Genomic DNA, 19546 nt, shown 5'->3' on the forward strand with positions numbered 1-19546 from the left:
TGAGTGAGCTCAGCCCACAGTGACAGGAGGAGGTGGCCACGCTCTGGCTGGTGGCCATGGGGGCTCGAGGGGCTGTCCCAGCCCAGGGTAGGTGGCTGTCACCCTGTGACAGGAGCAGGAGCTGCTGCTGGCCCAGCAAACACAGCCACCCCCACGCCGTGTTTGCTCAGAGCCCAGCTCATGGGGGGTGTTCCATCAGCAGCTGCTCTTGCTGGGGGAAAAATCAGAATATTAAATAAATCCCCTTGCCTGGTGTGTCCCCCCCATGCCGGGACAGGCCAGGGGCCGTGCAGGGCTGGACCAGCTGTGCTGGCTGGAATTTCCTCTGCTGTTAATGCCCCTGGAACGCTGCTCCTGCTCTGGTTACTGCACCTGGCCCTGGCTGGGCACGCTGGATCAATGCCCCATTTATTCCTGAGCTGTCACACCCTGCTGGAGCAACCCCCAGGAGAAGATTTTTGGCACAGAGCTGAGCAAAGCCACTGTGGAGGCACCCACCTGCCAGCCCCAGCCACTCCCCAGGGGCTCCGTGTGCCCAGGGATGTCCCCAGAGGCAGGACAGAACAGGAACAGGTTTTTGCAGTGCCCAGCTCTTGGCTGCAGGCTCCAGTGCTGCATTTGGCAGCCCAAAATGGGAACAGGTTTTTGCAGTGCCCAGCTCTTGGCTGCAGGCTCCAGTGCTGCATTTGGCAGCTCAGCTGTGCCACTGTACCCACCCAAGGCCAGGTTGAGGCTCAGCACCAGCAGAGAAGGGTCCAGGCACCTAAATTTGGTATTTCATCTGTGGTTAGACCAAACAGAAAGAGCTTAGACCACAAAGAAAGAGCTTATCCCAGGCAGGGTCAGCACCTGGACCAAGCTTAATACCTGGCTGGGCAGCACCTTCCCAAGCCAGCATCCAAAATGTAGAGGCCTGATTCTCTGAGTAAAACTCTGCTCACTGTGACAACCCCTTCCAGCTGACCCCAGGAAAAGTGAAGCACTGGGGACTCCCAAGGGTGAAAAAAATTAATGTTCTTAATTAAATGACATGGCAGCTCACAGGGACATCACATCCCTGCTCAAGGTGAGGCCTCTTGAACACCTCAGGCTTTTATAAGCAAGTTTTGTATTTATTGCTCTGGAACACGCTGCTGCATGCAGGGCCTGGTGGGATGCTGGAATAGGGTATCCAAGAGTGACTAAAAGCCATGGAAAATCAGCCTTTTTCCTCCACCCTGCAGGGGTTCAGCTCAGAAAAAGAGAGGAGTCACAGGAAAGCTCCTGCATGGGACAACTGCACGAGGGGCAGCTGCTCCAGGAATGAGGAGGAGCCTGACAGGCACCACAGGAGGGATCTACTCCAAATTCTGGAGGGGTAAAAGCACTTACTGTTCATGCCAGGAATGAGGAAGGATCCATCCCTGGGAGCACTCATCTTCCCTGGATGGGCCAAGCCAGCCCTGAGCCCCCGTGCAGCCAAGGGGATTTTAGTGACAACGACCCTGACATGATCCTGACACCCCTGGCACATGAAAAACCATGGCTGGGAAAAACAAAAAAACCCTATCATCAAAATTACACTTTATTTTTTTTTTTTTTCCTGTTGGGGAATTTACTTTGATGAATTGTAACTTAAAAAGGCCTGGAAAAACCACATGCAAAAGGGTTTCTAAGTAGCAGCTAAAGTTTCTATTCCAGCATTACAAGCTATTCCAAATTATTTCCAAATTCCCAGCTATAAACTATTCCAATAAACAAACAGTTTGATCTTTAAACCCCCTCCACCCTACCCCAGTTAGTGCAAAGGAAAAACCCAAGGAATTTACATATTATTTTCCAACGTATCCCATTGCAATTCCAAACGATCTGCGACGACCTCAAATAATACATACAATTTTCTCGCCATCATAGAAGAAAAAACATTTCCCTTTCTTATTCACAGATATATTTGTGGCAAGTGGCTGAATAATTACTTACAAACAGAACAATCTCTTTTTAACAAGTTTCTTACACCAGTAAACACAAGAGGGAGAGCTCTCTGGGGGAGGGGGTTTGGCAGGGCAGGCAGAGGGTGGGGGTCCCTCTGGGGTGTAAGGGACACAGGGCCCTGGTGACAGGGCTGTGCTCTCCCAAGGTGATGCCCTTGCCACCTTACAAAATCCAGGTTAAACAGGAGGGGCTGTAAGGCTTTAGGATGTGAGGCAGAACAGGAGGCATCAGGAGTCTGTGTGTCCCACCCGCCCAAAATGCCCCCTCAGCTCCAGCACAGCCTCCACAAAGGGAATGGCACCCTCTGCTCTGCACAGGAGCAGGGAATTGTCAGCTCCCTGCTGGCTGCTCCCCTCAAACTGAGCACAGAGGGGCTGGCTGGGAGGGCTTAGCACCAAACAGTACCTTGGGGATGCCCTGAGCCCCCCCTGTCCCTGCCACCTCTGCCTGCCCTAGCCAGACCCTGCTGCACCCACCTCCCACGAGTGGGGAAAATCCCAGAGCTGCAGGAGGAGCAGGGAGCAAAGCAAGCCCTGGGCTCGTGGCTGAGCAGCAGGGTGTGATTCCCGAGTCAGCATCATTTCCTCATCCTTGGCAGATCCAAACTCCTCCATGCTTACCCCAAGCAGGGTTCTGCTGCTCTGTTTGCAGACTGAGGGCAGCAGCACTGCTCACCCAGCCAACACTGGCAGCTCCCAGACTGGCAGCTGGATCCCACACCAGGACCACCCCAAATCCCAGGGGAACAACAGCCGGGCATGGAAGCATCAGCTCAAAATGCCATGTATTGAGAGAGGCAGCTCCTGGGGCTCAGATACAGGGAAGCTGTTCCCTGTCACGCTCCCACACGTGTATTTTGGTTGTATTTGCACTTTGGGGAGGACAGAGGGTGCTCAGGACACAGAGGGAATGTCACAACACATGGACCTTTACTTGACAGCAGCAGCAGGAACAGCCTGTGGGAGGAAGAGCTGGGGGGAAACGCTGCCAGCCCCCAAAAGTGCACACAGCTGGGCAGAGGAGATGCTTTCACAGCTCAAGGACAGGATTCAGGACTTGATACCATAGCCCTTATTCAGGTGGGGTCACCCTGAGCTCATGAGGTGGGATTTGTCACAGCTGCAAGGAAAATCAGCCTGGCTTGGGGAGGACAGGTCCAGGGACGCATCCTCTGCATGTACCTGGTGTCTTGGCGGCCTCTGAAACCCTTGTGTGGAGAACATCTCACTGAGACCTCCTGCTCACCAGTGGGACCAGTCTGCTGCTCCCTGGGCACCCCCCTGCCAGCAGCAAGGCTGGTGGGACTGAGGTGACTGTAAAGAAAATGGGCTTGGGGGTGCCAAAAGGGCTCTTCCCCCTCCTGCCTGACCTGAAGGTCCACTTCCAGCCTACACCTGAGGGTCAAAATGCTCACAGCCCTCTCCTCCTCCCGGGCCAGGCGTCCCCACCCTGCCCCTCACCCCGACCATGGCACAGTGCTGCCCATGGCTGCCGGGGCCATTCCCAAAATCCTGACCTGGGGAACCACCCGAGTGCTGCGGCAAGGACTCTGCATTGTCTCCTTGGGGCTCCATCCCCTGCAAGCCCCCCAAATTCTCACGCAGGCACAAAACCTTCAGCCTCACCCTCTCTCCACCATCCCCACGGTGGCTTTTGAAACAAGAGGGGTGCAGTGCCCACGCCCTGCTGGGCACCCCAGAGTCTCTGAGCTCTGTCCATCGGGGAGAGCCACTCCGGCAGCGCCGTCCCACAGCCCATCAATCTTCTGTACACGGAGCGGGGGCGAGGCCGGGGCAGCCTGCACGGAGGGGGGGTCGTGAGGGGCTGCAGGGGCAGTCCTGGGAGGAGTCCAGCACGGGGACGCTGCGCTCGGGCTGCGGCGGCCGGCTCCGGGCGCTCGACGACTTCCAGCGGCCACGGCCGCGGTCACTGCACCCCTTCCTCCTCCACGTAGGTCGAGGGAAACCAGCCCACCTGTGGGGGGACAGGACAGGTGAGCTGGGGGCTGGGAACTCAAGGGGAACAGCACAAAGCCTGCCGGAGTTCAAGGAGAACTCGGGGACACGGTGGGGGTGTTGGACACCACGATCCTTGCGGGGCTCTTCCAGCTCTGTGATTTTAGGAGGGAGCTCCCGTCCTGTCACTGGGATTATTCCCTGCTCTTAAGTGCTGTTCCAAGTGCTGGATGTGCCATCACCCTAATTTGGGATGGAGTACATCACCTTGGACACGTTGCCTGCAAGACATCAGGCAGGAAGGATCCATCTCCAGTGCTACAAAATCTGTGGGGTACCAGGTCAAGCCACCAGGCTGCTGGTTTCCCCAGGCTGCTGAGCCTTCCCCCTGCAGGGCCTGCACACATCCCCCATGGGCAGCTTTAGGCAAGATCAGACCCTCCCACCACTGTGCTCCAGTGTGTGCCCTGGGTATCACTGCCACTGTCACAAAGCACCAAACAGCCACACAGAGGTGGCTCTCAAGAGGTGACATCCCACCCAAAACCCAGCAGAGAGTGGGAGGACATGGGACACACCCCCATCCCTTTGCCATCCTGACAGCAGGGAGGACATCCCGCTGCAGGAACGGGAGGCTGCACTCACCCTTCCGTTGGTCTCCCCCTTCCACCATCCCTGGTCCCCTCCAATCCTGCTGTAGATCTTCACCACGTCCCCCTCACGCAGCGACAGCTCCCGCATGTCCCGCGCCGCGAAGTTGTACCGTGCCACGGCCGTGCCTATGACCCGGGGGGTGAACACTGCCAGGGGACAAAGCACAGCAGCTCAGGAGCAGCCCCACCACCACGCTGGCTGAAGCCTGGGGAAAGCTTGCAGAGGTTCAACCTGGGTTTTCCACCGGGGCACCGAGAGCCGGAGCCGCTCGGGCGGAGGAGCAGCATCGCCCGAGCTGCCCAGCCCCGCACGGGTGGCGTGGCTGGGGTTCAAGTGGGTTCCTGCTGGCTCTGGAGGGCTCTGTGGGCTTGGGGAGATCATCTCTGCTGGTCAGGGGCTTGGTGGGGGTGAAGGGCACTTTTGTGAGGTGGTAGAAGGAAGGATTTCATAGGAATACACAACCATTAACAAAGAAATCATGGGGAAATCCTGTTCAGCTCCCAGCGTCAGGTCTGGGAGATTGCGGAGCTGCCACCCAGCTCCCAGCACCTGATGGAGCCACTTTGTAAATCAACTTGGATTTAAGCTACTTCAGAACCAGAATTACTGGGAGTGGGTTCTCCTAGAGGTGTTGAGTGTGCTTTGCCGGGAGGGGGAACCAGCTCCTGACCCGGAACCTCCCCGCTCCTGTCCCTGCCAGGGGGAAACCTTGGGAACTTGGTCCCATGAGAGACCAAATGGTGCCAAAGCCCAACACTGACCAGCAGCTTGGGATGAGGAGATGGCCCCAGGAGCCATCCTGGGAGCTGACCTCCACCTGCACAGCCCCAGCCCCAGGGATCTCCATCACTTCAGGCCGGGGATGCTCAGGGGAAGCACAAGGAGGGGGAAGGCAGGGGCAGCACTCAGCATTCCTGCCCCAAGGTTTGGGCACAGGGAAAAAGGCTGGAGAGCCACACTGGAGGGATGGGATGGGCAGAAGAGGAGAAAAATGCAAGTCCTCTGAAGCTCACAAAAAATAAATAAACACCCTGAGGGGATGCTGTGCTTCATTCCCCTCTTTCTCCCAGGATTTCCAAGGGTTAATTCCAGCTATAAAAGTGTGCAAACCAAGGTTGAACAAAGTTTGAGGGAAAGCTTTGCCCAGGTTTTCAGCTCTTGGGGTGGAAGGAGATGAGGATGGTGATGGCGTTGGACACACAATGTGCAATCACTGGACAGTTTGTCCATCCTGGCCAGGCAGCCAGGCTGGAGGATGGACAGAAATCATGGCAGCTTTGAGCTCTTTCATCAAGAGCTTACTCAGAGCCCCTTGCTACGCAGATTCCTTCCTGCAATAGCTTCTATGCAGTCAGAGAATCGCAAAATCCCAGATTTGTGCTTGAAAAATTCAGTGTTCTTCCCAACCACAGCACCAAGGAAGGCACGTGTGGCTTTGCTGATGATTTTCTCTCTCCAGCCTAAAGGAGAGACTGAAAGATAAAAACTTTAATGGGAAGAAAATCTTGGCAGGATTTTGCTCTGATCCCATCAAGAGGGAGGGTGACACCAGCCTGGGAAGGCACCACTGCACTCTCTGCAGGGACACAGAGCCCCAAAACACACCCGACAGCACAGGTGTGTCCCTGTCCCCTCAGCAAGGGGCTCCTGAGCAGCCTCAGAGAGCAGAGCTCAAACCCTGCAGGACACTGGGGTGTCCTCCTGGAGGACAAGGAGGGTCAGACTGGGACAGGGTGAGATGCTGATGCTCGTTGGGTGAGACACACGGGATAGGCAGGTTGAGCTTGAAGTACATCATGAGATCCCAAAGTGCTACATCCACTTTTTTTGGGTTAATTTTAGCCCCTTTTCTCCAACAGCAACAAACCCATCTCCTCCCTGCCTTGATTTTGGGGAGGTGGGGTGGGGGAATGCATTTTGCTGCCAACTAAGCCACGGTTAATTAACCTAATTAACTGATTGCCCAGGGCAGCACTGGGGACCCCCTGAACTGCCTGTGGGGATGGGGGGACAGGGGGGACCCCACAGGTCCCACTGGTGATGGCTTTCAAGCTGGGGATGGTGGCAGGTCTCTCCAGCAGGGAGAGGCACTGGTACCTGACCAGAAGGGACTGGAGGAGCTCTGAGAAGAAAAGTTGAGGCCCTGAGGACTGAGAAAAGAAAAGTTGTAGGAAGCGCAGGAGGCTGCAAAGAGGTTAGAGAGAAACAGAAAGAGGCAGAACACGCATTAAAAAGGAAATTAAAATAAAATATTATAAAGCATAATGCTTTAAAAGCTGATGGAGGGATACAGGGCAAAGCATGCAAAGGGTCTTGTGCAGGGGCTCTGAGCTGGGATAGCTGAGAAACGGTGTGGCCACAGCCCCACAGCCACTGGGGGCTCAAAATTCATCCTAGGGTTGTATTTAATGCAAAAAAGGTATTTAACCAACTTTTAGAACCCATCTTCCTTTGGAATTCTTTTTTAAATATACTATGGAGAAAAATATTCAAAAGTTATTTTTCCCCATAAAGCAGTTAGTTGTGCACTCAGGCTTTTGGACAAAACAACATCTTACATTATTGCACTTTTTTCTTCCCGTTTATTTTGGTGTTTCCTTTCTTTTTCTTTTAGACACAGACTTACCCTTTCACCCATCACCTCCATTAAAGGAGTCCCACAGGGATTCAAACCACCACCCTGGAACTGGATCCATCAAAAATCTCACGTGGGTGGGAAAGGCAGGTCAAATCCCACAAAGTGACCATCATATCCCTGCTCCCAACCAGAGGCAGGGCAAACCACAGGGTGAAAAACCAGAGGAGGGGAACCAGCCTGTCCCAGCAGAAACTGTCCCTTCAGAGAGCAGCAGTGCCAGAGAGCCCCAGCTCGGCCAGACCCTCCCTGAACCCACCACCTCTGGTGAGACCCATCCTGAAAATGCCACCAGAAGGACTCATCTGCAAGCTGAGCAACTCAAACCCTACAGTGAAGCTGTAAATTCCTTCAGCTGGCTGGAAGGGGCAGGTTTTCCACAGAGCCAAGCTGGGTTTTACCTGGGGAGCGGGTGAAGGTCCTGGAGGTAGAGCGCTCCCGGGATTTGTAGGGGTATTTCAGAGTTGTGTCCAGCTGCTTGAAGCTCTCCTTCAGAGAGTGGCTCTGGTAGTACTCAACCAGCTCCTGGGAAGGAAGGAGAGGCACCTGGCTGTCTCTGCCACCCCCTGCATGACTTGCAGAGACAGTGCTACAAGGGGCAACAAAAACCCACCAGCAAGCTTTCGAACTTCTTGGCTTCTGTGATGTGAATCCAGTTGTCCTTCTCCACCACCTTGATGTGCTTCACCTCCTCGTTGAACCTGCCAACAACAGCAGAAGCACTCAAGAAATGCACAGCCACGTGCTCCAGCCCTGGCTCATCCTCTGTGAGTGGGAAATATTGAATTATTCAGTTGTTGAATGGGGAATTACTCACTTAATGCTGATGGCAAAGCGCTCAGCCTCAGCCGGCCGCTCCCGGATCAGGTAGGTGCCGCTGACGTGAGACTTGAGCAGGTTGTCTGTCTGATGCCTCTCCATGTTCCCTGCAAACCTGAGCCCAGAGGTTAATTAGTTCATTTAATTCGTTAAAATGAACTTGTGTCTTTGAACAGGCACGTTCTGGATAAAAAGAGACATCTTTTTTAAAGGCATGGAGGATGGAAGGCAGGTGGAGAAACATTGGAAATATCCTGAGCAGGAAGGGAAGTGCCCTGAGATACACAAGAAGCTGCCGAGCCACTGAAGCACACAGAGAGTGGCTTCTTCCCTGTGAAGTACCTGACACCTGGAAAAACCCACTAATTGGGAATCAGCATCCAGGTTAATGAGGCCTAAGCAAGAGCTGGAGAGCAGGGATAATTTATATCCATGACTTCATAAATCTGGCTGGAGCTGGAGAGAAGGAGAAGCAGGCAAGCCAAGGCAGGAGTTGCCTCCTGCCTGCCACAAACATTTTCTGGACACAGAAAATGGAGAAGAGAAACCATCATCTCTTTTTTTTACCTCTGTCCCTCTCCATCAGTGAAGAAATCCCCACAGCTGCTGCCAGGGCTTTCAACACCACCCAAACACCCCCGTGGCAGCTGTTCCACAGCCACAGAGAAAGCAGGATGCAGAGCACTGCTGGTGTGCATTTGGAATTCCTTCCTGGAGTGGATTCCTGAGCAAGCAGCAGCCAAAAGGCCAGGCTGGTTTGTTTTTTGCCCACTCACCACGGGTACGCTGTGTAGTCGATCTCCCGCGAGGGCGGCCGGCTGTTGGGGGGCTGCAAATTGAGAATTGCTCATTAGTGAGGAGCCAGCAGCTCCTCGGGCTCTGGAGCACGTGTGGGATGCTCCTCTCCACGGGAGGCTTTCCTCTGCCAAGCCATCCCAGGATCCTGGGCTCGGGCAGAGGAGGGCAGTGTTGTAGCTGAGCATTTCCCTCTCAGCTCCCAGCTGGGACCAGCAGGCTGTGTTTGTTCATTTACCTGAGTGGTTTTTAATTGGGAAGCAGCTGACAACATTACAGCAAGCAGCTAAAAGCAATTAAAACAAACCAATTGCAGTTTTCCTGCGCTGGGCCTGATCTCCAGCACTGTGCTCCTGAGTCAGAGAAGGAACAGAGCTGGATCTGATGATGCCAATCCCAGCCTTGGGAACAGGGCTGGGACTGCCCTGCCCTGTACCTGCACCATGGCTTGAGGGATCCACCTCCCCTGTGAGGCAGAGCCTTTGCTGAAGTGCAGGGAAGGACTGAGGTCTCGAGGAGAAGCTGGGAAGAGTGACAGGGACAACCCCAGGAGTTGGCAGTCCCAGCTCCATCTCCTCTCTGGCACTTACCCTGGCATCCACGGGGCAGGGTTTCACCGAGGAGCTGGGGAAATAACCCGACTTCTTCGTCTGCAGCAGCCTCCCCTGCAAAGCCAAGCTGGGCATCAGACTGGGGCGAGCACTGGGAGCACTGGTGGCACCACGCAGGGCTGGGGACAGGCCCAAATCCCACCCCCCAGCACATCCCTGCACAAGGAAAGCCCACGAATCAAAGGGATAATGCAGAAGTCTGCACTGGTTTAGGAGTTTCCAGGAGTTTCCCAAGAGGAATCACCCTCACCTCCCACCACGGTGAGTCGGGGTCCCCCCTCAGCAGCTCCATCACGTCCCCAATTTGAAAGGTCAGCACAGGCTTCCCAGGAGGGGCTGGGTTCCCATGGTAATTCTGCACAGCCACCATTTTAGGACCTGGCAGAGAAGCAAAACAGTTTCACAACCTTGTCCCAGCTGAAAAAAAACCCAAACAAAACCACCCCTCCTGAAGCCTGTTCTCCTCATCCCCTGACAGGGCACAGCAGGCAGGATTTAGGGGCAGGAAACATGAAAGCACAAAGGAATGGTGTCCACAGTGAATGTTCTTGGCCCCTGCAGTTACATGCATGATTGAGTTCCCTGAGCAAAAATAAACCCAGGAAGGACCCAGCCAAGCTGAAGCTCCAGCTCCCAGCCCTGCACCTGGATCTGAGCCTCACCAAGGAGCTCAAATCCAGCAGAGGAGAGGGAAATCAAGGAGAGGAGCTCTTGCCAGGCAATGCCTGGCCAGCAGCAAGCCCTGCCAGGCTCAGCAGTGACCCCACAATTGCAAAAGGGGCCAGTGAACACTCAGCTACCACCGAGTATCAGCTGGACCTGGGACTCAAAACGCCCCTGGAGCTCCCAGTCAAAGTCCACTTGTCTCGCCAACAACTGCACATTAAATAAACTTCCCCCACTGCACCAAACCCACAGTGTTTATCCTCAAAATGCCTCCCCACCTCTGCCTCTCCCCTCGCAGCAAGAGCACTCTGTGCTTGTTTTGTTGTTTTTTTTAGTTTTTTTTCCCTAACCACAAATTTGATTCAGGTTTCTTTTTGCCAGGCTTGGCTTTCCTTCCATCAGAAATAGCACAAAAACAAATTGTTCTTCTCCTTTGAGCCACAGCAGGGGCAGGGCAGGCCCAGAGCTCTGTCCAGGCCAGTTTTAAACACAGGAAGATAAAAGTTATTGCAGTGAGCTTTGTGACTGATGGCCCATCAGAGCACACTGGACACACCAGCAGGAAGATGCTCCCCCACCAGCAACACATTTCCCTGTTAGAACACGCCTGCTCTGCCCTGAAGGTTGCTTTGGCACGAGGATGTCGTGCCAGGCTCTCCTTGGTCACTGGTGTGATGGGCAGAAGCTTTACTGGCCCAGCAGGGCTGGCCAGGGGCACCCAAAGAAATTATGGGGCAGCAGAGACCCCAGTGAATGTGACCCCGTGCCTGGCCATGAGGGTGCACAGGACCCTCCTGCAGGCATTAAAGCTTTTCCTGCCTTTGGAAGGAGCCTCCCCCTCCCACACACCCAGTGCTGGGGACTCCTGCAGCCTGTCCCTGCCCTCTGTCCCACAGCCATGCCCTTACCAGGTCCTGCACCCAGTGAATCCTGCAAAGAAAGAGGAAAAAGGCTCAGTGAGGGACACATCAGCCTCAGTTCTCCCCACGAGCACCCACCTGATGCCACTGGGATGAGAAAACCTCTCCCCACACCTCCCTGGTACCCCCCAGCCCATGGTGCTCACCCCAGCTGGGTGCTGGCACCTCCTGAGGGTTCTGGTGCTGCTGAAACTGGGCCAGTTCTAGGCTGGGAGGAGGCCACTGGTCCCCAGTCCTGTCCCACACACTGCTGGGACCCCTCTGAGGCCAGGGCTGGCTCTTGCCATGAGCTGCCCACACCCAGACTGGACAAGGACAAAGAGGGTGAGGAAAAAGGCCAAACCACCTACCTGCTCTGCTGAAGAACCTGCAAGAGAAATGGTGGGCAAGGTTAATTTGACAGGCAGCAAATCCCATTTTCTGCCTCTCCTGATGCTCTGAGTATCACCAGGGTGTGAAGCTGAAGCAGGAAGCCCAAAGCAGGGACTGCAGCCACCCAGGGCCATTCCCTCCCTGCTACGAAGTTCTGCAATTTCATCCCTCCCTCCCTCCACTCCTCACCCAAAATCCTTCCAAAGCCACCCTGTGATCCTCCCCTGGAGCATCACCAGGGCTGTGCCTGAGCACAGGTGAGTCCCAACTTTGCCCAGTTTAGACCAAGGACACAACTTTTTGCTGTATTTTGGGACATGTGGAGTCCAGAGAGGAGCTCTCTCCTCATCAGAAATGTTCTCCCTGCTGCAGACCCTCCTGCTTTCACTGTCAAGTGATGAAAATTGATAATCTCTCTTCAATGCCCACCCACAAGAGCTGGAGATGCCACCCCCTGCATTGGCTGGTGGTAATTCACATTGGCTGGTGGTTTAAAATACAAACAAAGCAGCCAAAATTCTCCAAAACAAAGAGCTGCATCCCATGGATGGCAGGCAATCACAGCAGCTCTTTATTTTGGAGAATTTTGGCTGCTTTGTTTGTATTTTAAACCACCAGCCAATGTGAATTACAGCCCTGGCAGGTGGGCTGGGAGCATGCTTGCATTTTTTTATGCATTAACAAACATCAGTGCTTTATAAAGTGAATTTCTCAGATCATTCACGTGCAGCAACGAGCTGCTCATCAAATCACTCACCCATCTTGCAGGGGGGAATAATCTCTAAGCACTCCTTGTGAGCACCTGCTCCACATTTGGGGCAAAGATAGCCCTGGTAAAAAGTTCCTCTGTGCCACAAAAAAAAGGAAGAAAAAAAAGAAGAAAAGTCAGAAAATCCAGCCTCAGCTTTGAGATTTTTCTTTCTGTGTTTTGCTGCAGAACAGCAGGAAGGTTGCTGCTCACCTCAGGAACATCCTGCAGGCTTTGCAGTTGGTTGTCTTTTCAAACGTGTACATCTGGAAGTTGTGGTGATTTGCATTGGCCTTCTCTGGCTTGATGTTGGACCTGAGGGAAAGCACTGGGGGTTATCAGCCTGTCCCCACAGGGCTGCTGGCATTTCAGAGCTTGGACACCTCACAGACACCAAATCCAGTGTGAAAGGAGACCAGGGCTTGGTTGTGGAGAGAGGATTTTGCCCATTACCTTCCCCTAGGACAAGAACCATGGATTTGGCCGGAGTCAATCATCAGCTCAAGCCCTGCTCTGCTCAGGACCAGGTCCTGCAGCACCACCCTGCTCCTGCTCCAGCCTGCTGCTTCCCCATGGCCCAGCACCAGGGTGAGGTGTCCTTCCAGAGACTCACAGAAAGCTTTGGGTTGGACATTTCAAATCACCCCATCCCACCCCTGCATGGCAGGGACACCTTCCCCTGCCCCAGGGTGCCCAAACCCTGCCCAGCCTGGCCTTGGGCACTGCCAGGGACCCAGGGGCAGCCACAGCTGCTCTGGGCACCCTGTGCCAGGGCCTGCCCACCTCCCAGGGAACAATTCCTAATTCCCAATATCCCAATTATCTCAGTTTCAGAGATAAAATCCCGTTTCAGAGATGCTTTGGTGGGGATGCTCAGAGAACAGCTACAAGCTCCCTCTGCACAGGGACTCGTCCAGCATCCACATGAGCTTCCCCAGCACAGCGTTTGCTGTCAGAGCTGCTCTGCAGTGACCTGATGGCCCAAAACACTTTTCCCCAACCCCTGGCAACTGCAGCCAGGGCTAGAGCAGCCACTCATGCTCACATGGCCATCTCAAACTGCTCCATCCACTTCCTCTTCATCTCCTCTGTCTTGCAGAAGAACTGGAAGCCCTGCTTGCCCTGGAGGTGGATCAGGTAGAAGCCATATGACCACTGCAAGAGAGAAGAGAGCTGATAGAGAGATGATAGATGATAGAGAGCTGATAGAGAGATGATAGAGAGCTGACAGAGAGCTGATATCCCAGCAGAACACAGCACATTTCCACTCACACACCTCAGCCACTGCTCTAGAGCCTGTCCCTGCCCCCTCTGCTGAGCCATGGCCAGGAATTGTAAATGCAGGTGAACCCAGTGGGAAGAAATGATGATGTCTGACTCCAGCTCAGAAGGCTGAACGATTTCTTTACTATAATATATTAATATACTATATAAAGGAAGATACTAAAACTGCAAACCTACTTTTTCTAACTACTAACTCACAAATCATGACCCTCTCTGGAGAGTCCAGCCCCAGGTGGGCTGGATTGGCCATCACACTCAAACAATCCTCACCAAAATCCAACCCAGCACTCACTCCAGGTAAACAATTCTCACATGGGAAAAACAAGGAGCAGAAATAGAAATGGTTTTCTCTTCTCTCTGTGCAGCTCTATGAAAAAATCCTGAGAGAGAGAAGAATGTGCCTGTGACAGGCAGGGGCAGCAGGGCAGGAGGAAGGAGAGCTCCTGTTTCTCTAACACATCCCAGTTAATGATGCCTGAGCTGCCTCGGCGCTGTGCACTTGGACCAAACAGGATTTCATGGTGGCAGATGAGAGAACCCAGCTTCTTCTGCTCCACTGGATGCTGCCCAGCCATTCTGTCTGTGGCTGACAGCCTGTGCCAGCCCAAGAGGAACATCTGACCTGCCCACTGCACATATGCTCAGCCTGTCTCAGCACACTGCACACAAACACACGACAGCCAGAGGGGTGCTCTGCTTACCATCTTTCCATGGGACTAGAAAGCATAGGAGAGCAAAGTGGAAAGAAATTTCATTAAAACACAAAGCCAGCAGCATTCCCCTCAGCAGTTCTGGGCTGCTCTCACCCCAGTGTCCCTTATCCCATGGGGGTGGATTAAGTAAAAGCAAGAACTGGAGGTTTTTCCTCCATGGCTGCAGAGTGAGCATCAAACCACGGGAAAATGATGTTCCTTCAGTGCTTCGAGTGCCAATTTTGGCAGCCTGGTGTGCAAAGCTGCCTTTCCAGGCTCCTCCACCCTGCAGCTTGCAGGAGAAAGAACATCCTGCACCTTCCCTCCCTCCTCCCTGCCCTCCTCTCCTGCCCATCTGATGTTTGCTCCCTGAGACTGGGCCAGAAGGCAGAGAGCAGCTTCCTCCCTCCTGCCTCCAACCACCCAGCCTCCTCAGGGCTGCTCTGCCAGGACACAGCTCGAGGATCCAGCCCAGCCCCACATTAATAAACATTTCCCAATGCTATTTAAGGCTGCCTTGAAAGTTGAGCGTTTATCTTCCATCTTCTTTTCCTATTTTAAAAGGCTAATAGGAACATACTACCCTGAAACAGCTCCAAAATGCTCTCCAGAGCTAATCCTTGGTTCACCTACCTTTTTAATGTCCTTGTTATTCATGGGGTCATCAGTCATCTTGTGGAAGAGCAGCTCAATAATTTCCTTCAGCTCATAATTGTACCCTTTCCTCTTGCAGACGATCACCACTTTATCAAATAAAAATAAATACCTGCCCAAAGCGAGCAAATAAACAAAGAAACCCAGTCAAACACGTCATTAAAAAAATCCAAGGGGAAACATTTGGAAAGCTCTGAGGAGCTCCCCAGCTCACTGTTCAGTGCTCGTGCCCTGCTGTGATTTCACACTGATGCTGGGTTATGGCAGTGAAATTCCAGGCAGTAATTAAAGTAATTAAAGAGCTCAAGGGGAATTGCTGGCTGAGGTCACGTTGAGTTTGGGGACACGGTGCTGCCACTCACCTGTCCTGCTTGGTGTGGTTCACTATGGAGCGCACCTTGAGCTCCCCGTCGATCTTCGGCCTCCCAAACTCCTCCAGCTTCACTTGCTGCAGGGGCAAAGCAGATCTCAGAGCCACAGCCAGGCCTGGCACGGTGCTGTGGGCAGGTGGAAGCCCACAGCTGTCTGGATTTCACCCCCCCAGCCCTGCCTGAGGCTCCCAAATCTCCTGGGAGCAGCACCACCCTCAGCGAGGGGAGGGAGGATGCTCCAGGGCAGCCTGGCCGTGAGCACGGGTACAGGAGCCCAGGAAACCCCCAGAGCTCCAGCACTGGCCCCCCAGGCAAGGCCCAGCACTCCAAGCATCTTTACAAACCCCTCCTCACCTGCAATAAGCTATTTCTCAGAGGTTTTCCCAAGAATTAAGGGGTTTGTCTCTGTTAAATAGCCATCCATTAGAAGTTCATCATTTCCAAATGAAGGCAAGGCTTAAAGCCCTCAAACCCAGCATCCCTCCAGGTCTGCTGATGCACAGCAGCAGGACCCAGTGTTTGACACCTCTGGGGTTTGGAGGGTGAGTTCTCCTTAAAATACATGGTTGAAAGTTTTTGGGATTTTTTACATGAGCCCTTCTCCCCTTTCAGTTAACTTCTGCCCTTTTAAAATCAAAAGAAAACCTCTTTGTAAATAGAAGCCAGGTAGGCACCTTGAGGAACTTCTGCGTCCTCCCTACACAAATAATGTGAGAAAAAGCTGAAGAAACATTTTTAGTGTAACACCAGCACGAGAAGCCACAGCCAAAGCAGTTTTGTGATGGAGCATCCACCTCTGGACCATAAGCAAATCATGAGAGACTCTGAACACATGGGCATCTTTCAGCACAACAGAATAAGTAGTAATTGCTGAATAAAAAACCCCAAATACATCAAATTAAACTGGGTTCAAGAGAATTTTACAACTTACCAAGTTTTCTATAGAGCTCTGAAATTCACTTATTTTCTTCAAAGTTTCTTTGTCCCTCTTGACTTCATTGATGTACATGGCCAAGTCCTTAGAAAAAAAAAAAAAAAAAAGGGTGAACAGTGATTTTTACTTCAGCAGTACCTGACCCAAAAACATGAGCCTGGCTCCCTCAGGAGCTCCTTCAGCTCCCTCAGAATCCCTCAGGAGTCTGAGCAGGTCTCCACTGCAGCCTGGGCCAGGTGAGGCTGCTGCTGCTCTCAGAGCCAGGCAGGTGCTGCAATGTTTTCCATTTCCCAGAAGATGGCAATGCATGAATCCATGGCAATGCACAAATCCATGGCAGCACAGCGATTCCCAAACCCCAAATTTTCATCCACCAAAGAGAAGGAGCCATTCCTTCTGCTGGAACAACTTCTTGCACCCTTCAGAGCGGATTTGCTGTGCCTGTTTGCTTCTTATCTGCTCCCTCCTTGACCTCAACAACAGCTCTTGTCAACTTGGATTAAATCTGAACAGGGGATTTTTGAAGACATCCCCCCCGGGTCAGACCTTGCTCAGCTCCCCAACACAAGGAGGGTTAATCACATCCCATAATCACAGATCTACGTGACAATACTCGTAACATCACCAAGCCAGGGCTGGCAGGGATGGTGATGAGGAATGACACAAGCAAAAGCCTTCTGAAGCAGGGAAACACAATCTCAGGGAAACACACTCCCAGGGAAACACAACCTAGGGAAACACACTCCCAGGGAAACACACTCCCAAGATCAACCAGGGCTTGAAAGAACAACGTGCAAATGTTGGCTGTGGAATTTCACTGGGATCTGCCTTTCCCCCACCACCACTGAGAACTCAGTCCTGCATTCTCAGGCAGAGGGTTGGTACCTGCACCAAAGAAAGCCCACCACAAATTATTGTTTTGGGTGCAAATCCTGCCCTTGCCTCGCAAAACCAACTACTCAAGCAAAAGCAAAGGGAGCTGAATCCCTTTGGGAATGTCACTCCATCCATCCCCCTGCACAGCTCTCGCCCCAGACAGCAGCAGTGTCTGCTGCCTGCCAGCACAGCAGACAGAAAGGCTGGACTTGTGATGAAAGACATCACTTGGAAGTTAAGCCTTGGTTTACAGATCAATTAAAACCACACTGAATGGCTCCCAAAGCCCCCAAGCCCAGCGTGGTCGGAACTGCTCCCACACTCTCCTGGCGATGGGGAGGAGAAGAGAGAAACCTCCCTGATGGTTATCAGCATCTTCCTGCAGCAAATGCTGAGTCTGCAGCAGAGCCAGAGCAAACAGACATTTATTTTTCAGCCGTGGTGCTGGGTGATGAGGCCAGGAGCAGGGTTTAACCGCTGTCACCACCGGGTCCAGCGTTCATCTGAGGCCACAGCAGCAGGCTGGGAATGCAACGTCCTTCAAAGCACCTCCACTGCTCAGAGAGCAGCTCTGCATCCCTGGGCTGGCAGGGTGATGGCTGGAAAGGTCACCCAGCTTATGTAAGGGCCAGGAAATGCAGCCACGTTACAAAAGCTGCAGCCCAGGGGTGGAAAACAAAGTGACCACGAGCACAGGGATGAATCCTGAGGTGCTCTCCAGAGGAAAAACCTGGAGTCAATGAGCATCCTCCAGTCAGCTTCTGCTGACAATGGATCTGGTGTGAATGTGTGTGTGGGGAGACATAACCGAGTCAGAGAACATTTGGATGATTCTACAATTTGATTTTTTATTGTTGATGTTTTTTTCCGAGATTTTGGGGGCTCCAGCTGAAAGCTGAATAAAAAAGACTCTAAGCAAAGCAAAGAGCTGATGCCAAATGCCATCAATTATTGAAAACACATCTTCCCTTTAACAAAATAAAATTTAAATAAAAAATGTGGATTAAAGGATTCCCAGCCAGCACCTGGCTAAGAGCACACGGGGAACGCTCCACACACGCGGGCTCCCGTGGCTGCCATGCTCCCTCCCTGGTGTGCTGCTGCCTCTGGAGCTCCTCCAAATCCCTCCCAGCAGAAACAAAAGCCGGATCTGGCACAGCCTCTGCACACACAACAGCAATCAGGGCAAAGTCACAACTTGTCAACAAACCCCAGCTCCCCCCTCTGCCTCAGAGGGGGACAGAGGTGACGAGGGAGCTGCTGTGAGGCCACCACACCAAGTGACAATCAACAGACACAGGTATGACCAAAAGGAGTGGACCCTGCCTTCCCTCGAGCTGTTCCTGGATAGATTTTCCATCCAAATTTTTGTTCCACAGAGCAAAAATTTGGATGGAAAGTCCATCCAGGATCCTGAGCTCTGCTGCACCCCAAAGCCAGCACAGCCCCCTCCCCACTCCTGTACCTGCATTGCCTCCAGAGCTTCCTTCAGCTGCTGCTTCTCTGGCCGGTCTGAGGAATGGCTGAGCAGCTCCTGAAAAAGTAGAAAAGAATAAAAATAAAGAGGTTGGATGGGCTAGGAAAGATGCCCAGACCCTGCTTGCACCAGACAGGGTCTGCCTGAGTGTTTGGCAGGGTGGTGGCAGGATGTTGGGGGGCTGCAGGCATTCCAAGGGTGACTGGAGGGATGCCAGGGGGCTGGCAGGGATGCCTGGGAGGCAGCAGGGATGCCAGGAAGGTGGCAGGGATGCAGGGATGCCCAAGGAGGCAGCTGTGGCTGCAGGACAGGGAACACACCAAGGGCTGGTGCTTGAGAGATCTGTTCCACGGAGTTGACTGGAGGAATTTCACACATAATCAGATTATATGCAAGCTTATTTTATATTCATTAAGTGCCTCTCATGGCTACCAAGTGTAGAATTACCCTGGGTCACCGTACTTTAGAAAACAGCACAAATATTATGTCGTGTTAAGTAGCTCTAGCAATTATTTTATTGGAAGGGGAATAAAAATCCCAACCCTTGCTCTGCATTTGGCAATGATTCACCCTCCACTGACAGAGGTGAAAGATGCTACAGAGCAGACAGAGAAGTGCCAGTGCTGAAAAACTTACTTTTAACAGGAGATGATACTTCAAAACTCTTTGCATTGGAACCACCAGCAGATCTTGCAATTTGAATTTCCCATCCTGGACCTTTAGCGTGCATTCCTAGGAAGATCAATAAATCAGCAGTAAGAAAACAATAACTTCCCACCTAAAAGAAGTCTCTGAAGTCTTGAGAATGTTTGTTTGGCTCCTGTAAACTCAGTTTGGATGCCCACAGACCTGTGGTCCTTGCAGCCACCCAGCCAGGGCTGGGCTCCCACCACAGAGGTTATCAAGGGATTAATCCCAGGGGCTGGACCCTAAATTCCAGCCACTGCCATGCAAATGAGCCACTCCAGCCTAATGAGATGCTGCTCATCAGGGCAGTGCAGAATGCCCTCAGACCTGGGGAAATGTCAAATGAAACCCATCTGCCTCAGCCACCTCCTCGCTGGGCCATGGCAATGCAGCTGATCTGTGAGGGGCTGGCACTGAGCGTGCAG

The 19546-nt window shown here is 52.9% G+C and overlaps 1 protein-coding gene across 4 annotated transcripts in view; it reads right to left on the minus strand.

Moving 5' to 3' along the window:
• Positions 1-1548: 1548 nt before the first annotated feature.
• Positions 1549-19546, minus strand: part of VAV2 (vav guanine nucleotide exchange factor 2) — a 122078-nt gene continuing 104080 nt past the window's right edge. The window contains exons 11-30 of one of the 4 annotated variants that reach the window (XM_021543575.3): positions 19071-19166; positions 18423-18491; positions 16079-16165; positions 15139-15224; positions 14756-14888; positions 14132-14146; positions 13192-13301; positions 12360-12461; positions 12156-12244; positions 11377-11393; positions 11015-11036; positions 9691-9818; positions 9420-9494; positions 8811-8863; positions 8033-8149; positions 7829-7916; positions 7617-7740; positions 6678-6764; positions 4572-4726; positions 1549-3945 (exon numbers count right to left, since the gene is read on the minus strand). In XM_021543575.3, coding sequence (XP_021399250.1) covers positions 3898-3945; positions 4572-4726; positions 6678-6764; positions 7617-7740; positions 7829-7916; positions 8033-8149; positions 8811-8863; positions 9420-9494; positions 9691-9818; positions 11015-11036; positions 11377-11393; positions 12156-12244; positions 12360-12461; positions 13192-13301; positions 14132-14146; positions 14756-14888; positions 15139-15224; positions 16079-16165; positions 18423-18491; positions 19071-19166 — 1701 coding nt within the window. In that variant the 3' untranslated portion in view covers positions 1549-3897. The remainder of the gene's footprint in view (positions 3946-4571; positions 4727-6677; positions 6765-7616; positions 7741-7828; positions 7917-8032; positions 8150-8810; positions 8864-9419; positions 9495-9690; positions 9819-11014; positions 11037-11376; positions 11394-12155; positions 12245-12359; positions 12462-13191; positions 13302-14131; positions 14147-14755; positions 14889-15138; positions 15225-16078; positions 16166-18422; positions 18492-19070; positions 19167-19546) is intronic. The other 3 variants (XM_077787908.1, XM_077787907.1, XM_021543574.3) reach the window with 3 other exon arrangements.

Source organism: Lonchura striata, chromosome 22 (assembly GCF_046129695.1).
Source record: "Lonchura striata isolate bLonStr1 chromosome 22, bLonStr1.mat, whole genome shotgun sequence".
NCBI classification, from domain to species: Eukaryota; Metazoa; Chordata; class Aves; order Passeriformes; family Estrildidae; genus Lonchura; species Lonchura striata.